The sequence below is a fragment of the Nelumbo lutea genome, chromosome 4 (genome assembly GCF_056320005.1).
Source record: "Nelumbo lutea isolate HS-2025 chromosome 4, American lotus-T2T, whole genome shotgun sequence".
Lineage (NCBI taxonomy): Eukaryota > Viridiplantae > Streptophyta > Magnoliopsida > Proteales > Nelumbonaceae > Nelumbo > Nelumbo lutea.
Genome location: NC_142687.1, coordinates 56,481,095 through 56,487,094, shown reverse-complemented (window position 1 = coordinate 56,487,094; position 6,000 = coordinate 56,481,095). Strand labels below are relative to the sequence as shown.

The 6,000-nt window shown below is 37.0% G+C and overlaps 2 protein-coding genes across 10 annotated transcripts in view; one reads left to right on the top strand and one right to left on the bottom strand.

Annotated features, from left to right (window-relative positions):
• Positions 1-3,280: 3,280 nt before the first annotated feature.
• The window catches only part of LOC148860726 (ADP-ribosylation factor GTPase-activating protein AGD12-like), a 102,827-nt gene continuing 100,107 nt past the window's right edge, over positions 3,281-6,000 (bottom strand). For all 9 annotated transcript variants that reach the window (XM_088986101.1, XM_088986100.1, XM_088986098.1 and 6 more), the window contains one exon: positions 3,281-3,759. In XM_088986101.1, coding sequence (XP_088842227.1) covers positions 3,478-3,759 — 282 coding nt within the window. In that variant the 3' untranslated portion in view covers positions 3,281-3,477. The remainder of the gene's footprint in view (positions 3,760-6,000) is intronic.
• LOC148860727 (uncharacterized) overlaps positions 3,645-6,000 on the top strand; it is a 79,322-nt gene continuing 76,966 nt past the window's right edge. The window contains exon 1 of the mRNA XM_088986106.1: positions 3,645-3,779. Coding sequence (XP_088842232.1) covers positions 3,767-3,779 — 13 coding nt within the window. The 5' untranslated portion in view covers positions 3,645-3,766. The remainder of the gene's footprint in view (positions 3,780-6,000) is intronic.

Below are 6,000 nucleotides of genomic sequence, written 5' to 3'. Positions count from 1 at the left end.
TTTGACGACCACCCTTATTATGGGCAAAAGCCAAGGCCTCACCTCGGTCTCAGGAGTGGGGGGCAAGTGATGTGGGTTAGCTTGGCCCAGCCCACTAACGCCTGCTAACGTTAGCCACGGTAGGCGACCTTGTTGCCTTTGTACAGAGCCAATCACATAACTATTTGACGTACCGCCAGGGCCTGCAGTCTGACCTCGTATGACTCTCATCCGAGGCATTTATCTCTACCTACCACCAACACACTCGAGTATAAATAAGAGGTAACTGCCCTTGAAAAGGGGTCAGAACAGTGTAACTCCAACATTTACTCACTCATTTACTTCCTGTACGCATATTATCTACCAAGCATTAATTCTGGGAGATTTGGTGCATCCAAGGACTTTCTCCAGGAGCACTCTCACATTCTCCCCAACTCCACACCTCGTACTAACTTGAACATCGGAGCCTCCACCTCGAGTATCCACCCCGAGACCTCTAACACTCTCTGTCTTGCAGTGCCTCAGGTCGCCAGGGACCTCGCCTCAGCCAGTAGTCCTCGACTACCGTAGCCCTCAACTACTGTAGTCCTTGCCTCGGTTTACTGTCCTCGGCTTCGGTCAACCTCTTCCGAAGCCTCGAAGTCCTTGTACCATGCTCAAAACTTGAAGAGTAAATTTACCTCATTGCCCTCGGCCAAACCGCGTGGCAACAACTATGATATATCTAAACTTCAAGTAATTAGTATGAAGAAAAAATTCTCACGTGCAACACATGTGCTTAATTACTAGTATTTCTTAAAGGAAATATGTTCTTGATTTGCTTTAGGAAGTAAGAAAATTGTAAACCAACTAAAACTCTAGTTAGGTGTGTTTCAAAGACTTTTTGGTCGTCTTCTCTACTTATGTTTACCTGATATATTATATGCTGTGAGTGTGGTCAGTTAATATATGCATAACCTAGATCTTCTCATATGCAAGTAATGAATAGAACACTTGCCTATTTGAAGTGGTGTCTAGGAAAAGGAATGTTGTATTCTGATCATGGGCATCTCAAGGTTAAAGCCTATTTTGGTGTTAACTAAGTTGGTTCTATTGATGATAGGCACTCTACTTCTGGTTATTGTACCTTGGTGGGTAGTAATGTTGTATCTTGGAGAAGAAGCAATCTGTTGTGGCCCAATGTAGTATAGAGGCAGAGTACAAACTTATGGCTCATGGAGTTTCTAAATTGTTATCATTGAAGAGCTTGTTGATAGAAATGGGAGTACAAATTAAGGCTTCAATAATGTTATATTATGACAACAAAGCTGCCAAAAATATAGCCTACAATCCAATTCAATAAGATCCTAAAAATCATATGAAAGTTAAAGGCACTCCATTAGAGAAAGAGTTATCAATGGAAAGATTACCTTTTGTGAGGTCTGAAGATTAGTTGGTTGATTGTCTCACTAAAGTATGTACAATACAAATACATACAAAATATACCAAAAAATACATAGTTTTGCACTCTACATATTTGTATTTGTACTCTTTCCAAACTTAGCCTTAATTGCAAATTTCTTTTAGGATTAAGAAACAAGACAATGCATGAGAAGGAATTACTTCCACCACTGATTTGATTAAGACTTATCTTCTAGCCTAAGAGAAAGAAGATTGCAAGTTAATTGCTCTTTGGGTGAATCTCTCACTACTATAACCAAACAGCTCCCTTTTAGATTTTCTTTGGTGAGAGACAAGCCCAAGATTGGCTCCTGATTAGAGGTAAGCTTAAGGCTTAGCTATTTGGCCATGATTTTTTTTCAGCCTTAAGCACGTACTTCTACTAAAATAGATCTCAGATTTACAAAAGCTTCACAATATTGATTAATGGATTTTATGATAGAGGCTCCCTCATAGATGTGGAATCAACAAGGGGAAAAAATGATGTATAGATTTCATACTTCTTTGATCCAACAAACTCCTGACGTGTACCTTAACATAATAATTATGATGTAAAATTATTACTTAGTTCAATTTAGGCCATGCTTGGGGCCTAACTTTTTCATTCAAATAAACACTTATTTGTATTTGGCACCCAACTTTTTCAAGTGCTTATTTTATATTGGGCGTTTGATAGTTTTTTCTCTAATAAACACTTAAATAATCATTTGTGATTATTTTATCTTTCATTTTCTTTTAAATTTTCAAAATATACACTTTGAAAGCATTTTACAAAAGCACTTTTATGAAAACACTTTTACAAAATCACTTTTATGAAAGTACTTTTATGAAAGAACTTTTATAAAAGTACTTTTACGAAAGCACTTTTATGAAAACATTTTTACAAAAGTACTTTTACGAAAGGACTTTATAAAATTATTTTCTAAAAGTGCTTTCGTTAAAGTACTTTTATAAAAGTTCTTTCGTAAAAGTACTTTCATAAAAGTGCTTTCATAAAAATGTTTTCATAAAAGTACTTTTTTAAAAGTGCTTTTGTAAAAGTACTTATATAGAAGTGCTTTTGTAAAAGTGCTTTCATAAGAGCAAGGTTCAAAATATCGATACGTCTGATATGTTGTTAGGGGCATATTCGGCGATATCGATACTTTTTTTCAAAATTGGTTCAGGGGAACGGTTTAAGGCTCCACCCCCTGAATCGGTCAAAATCCCGATACACCCTCTAAAGGGGCATATCAGGGAGCTCCCAGAACGATATACATATCGGCCAATATGAACTGATACGTGTCAATACTTGAACCTTGCATAAAAGTATTTTTATAAAATTTAATTGGGGTAATTTTATTAGTATTTTAAAATTCAAATAGGAATAATTTTGGAAGAAAAATTTTATAAGCACTTACTATAAAAAACCTGAAAATTTGGGCTTAAAAAATAAACGCTTATTTTTAAAATAAGCACTTATTTCAGACTTATGTCTCAAATACAAAGTGCTTAATGGCCCAAATAAACACTTATTTTTAAGCACTCCTAAACATGGCCTTAGAAAGAATTAGTCAGGCCTAACAACCGTGTTCGTGCCACTAAAACCAGGCCATTCCACCTCTCCATGTTTCCCTTTTTCACAAAACAACAATGTCTGAATTGGTTAGATTTCCTCTATCCTGAATCTTCATCATGATATGCATTTTTCTTTTTAATGAAATAAGTCTTCAAATATTGCTTTGAATTTGGCCTAAAGGGACCATACTAAAGCAACCGCTAACGCCGAGTTCGACTATGGAAGAAAAGATTCTACAATGATGCAAATTACAGGGAAAAGGTTAATGAATACATGAAAAGGAAATAAAAAAAAGCAAATACATAAAGACAAATATTATATTTTATAATTAATTCAAAGAATGCACTTCTATACAATAATAAATAGCATTTACAGGAAAAGGTAAACGAATATATTTAAGGAAAAAAAAACAGCGAATACATAAGACAAATATTATATTTCATAAATAACTCAGAAACTATTCAATAATAGATGGTATGGACAAATTAACATTGGTGAAGCTAGTTGTTCAGAGGCAGCCACTCTAACTCTAGTTCTAGCTCTCCACATTCCACATTTTGAAGCTTGAGTGCCATCTCTTGTTTCACCTTTCCATCAATAATGTTAATGGAACTATCATCGATGAGGGCATTGTCATGTGATTTTAACCATTTTCCAATTTGCATATCTGCAAACTTACTTGCATCTCCAAACGAAGTTGCAGCTGTGATCAATGGCTGGATATCAACCACAGCGTCCCCCATAATGTCATCCGCTGAGAAGGTGTCATAATCAAACACTTCCTGTATCATGGTGTTCGGAGGTAAGATAGAACACATGTTTTACATGAATTCCGCAAAAGTTAAGGCTATTGTTTCATAAGCAGTCTACAAATAGATGCAGTTACATAAATTGTCTCCAAAGATGAGGATGGTAATAGCGTCTCCTCGGATCAATTTTCACCTAGGATATGTACCAAGAACGATACCTAATTGAAGGTAAACTATTTGCCTACTGCGTGGATGTAAAAGGCAATAATTTAGAAGAGGTCCACGATCCATCCAGATAAAAGGGTAGATGCATGTAACAGATACATATTTATGTAAAATCCACACAGTAACTATGTTACTCCGTGGGTCATAGCTTATTCAGTGATTACACTTTGATCTCCAAGTTGTTCAAGAGAAGATTCAGCATTGTGATATGGTTACTCTATTTTTGAAGTTACTCTCCATTTTTTTCCCACTTTGTTCAAGCCGGTGTATATATGGGGTTCATTACTAGCAAGCTAGGTCTATATAATATATATACACCAGCTTTAGGGGAGTGTTGAAGTGTGTAATATGTTTAACAAGTGGAGTTCCATGCTTATTTATGTTGTAAGTAGTATTGATGATGAAGGGTACTTCTGACATTTCATTAGCATAAAAAGAATACTCAAATTCTTAATCGTAACTTGTAAAATCCCTATTCGATTCTAGGTTAAAGTAGAAAAGAAGAAGAGAAAGAAGAAGAGGAGGAGAAGAAGGGTTCGACCAGATGAGGAAAATCAGTCCTCTCTAGTCGACTTGTATTTATTTCAAAATAATTTTGGTTACAAGAAAGACTATATTGCCCCTCATAAGTGATGGGGCACACAACTTAGACCTGAATAAAACATACCTTTCACTCTCACACAGATACACCCAAATGACCAAAATACCCCTGTTCTGTGAACTCTTAACACTCCCCCTCAAGTTGGAAGTATATGTCATATAGTCCCAACTTGTCACAAATATAATCTACTCTGCCTCGAGACAATCCCTTTGTAAAGAGATCTGCCCATTGATTTCCCGAGCTCACATGAGATGTGGTTATCACTCCACTAATCACTTTCTCTCTTACAAAGTGACAATCAGCCTCAATATGCTTGGTTCTCTCATGGAAGACTGGATTGGAAGAGATGTGAACAGCTTCTTGGTTATCACAGTATAGTCCCATAGGTTTATCAACTGAGAACCCCATCTCTTGTAGCAAGTTCTTCACCATACCAGTTCACATGTGGTATGAGCCACAACTCTATACTTAGCTTCTGCACTACTCCTTGCCACCACTGTTTGTTTCTTGCTCTTCCAAGTTACAAGATTGCCATCAAGGAAGGTACAATACCCTGTAGTTGATCTCCTGTCTAATACAGAACCATCCCAAGCAGCATTTGTATACCCTACTATCTCAAGGGGCCCTCCACTTTTATATAGCAAACCACGGCCTGGAGCACCCTTTAGGTACCTGACAATCCTTAGAACTGCTTCCCAATGAGGAATCCGAGGATGTTGTATAAACGGGCTCACCATACTCACAACAAATGATATATCTAATCGGGTAATAGTCAGATAATTCAACTTTCCCACCAACCTCCTGTATCTTCCAGGATCATCAAACTCCCCACCTGCATCAACACTGAACTTGACATTCAGTTCCATAGAAGTCTCTGCTGGTTTAGCACCTAACAACCCTGTTTCTTCAAGTAGGTCAAGAACATATTTTCTTTGACATTAATTCCATGTCTTGACCTTGCAACTTCTATTCCTAGGAAGTACTTCAGCTTACCCAAAGCTTTCATATTGAAGTGGTCTTGTAGAAATTTCTTCAACCTGTCAATCCCATTACTGTCACTTTCAGTTATGACAATATCAACCACATACACCACTAGCAAGATTTTCCCATATTTTGAGTCATGGCTGAACACAGAATGGTCTACCTGACACTATTTCATCCCAAAGTTTTTTACTACTTCACTAAACCTGCCAAACCATGCTTGTGGAGATTGTTTCAGTCAATAAATTGCCTTTTTGAGTCTACAAACCTTACCATCCTCCCCCTGAGCAACAAACCCTGGTGGTTGCTCCATATACACCTCCTCAATGAGATCACCATGCAAGAAGGCATTTTTAATGTCTAGTTGCAAAAGAGGCCAATCATACATAGCAACTAAGGAAATCAACACCCGAACTGAACCAATTTTAGCCATAGGAGAAAATGTCTCCATATAGTCCACACCGTAC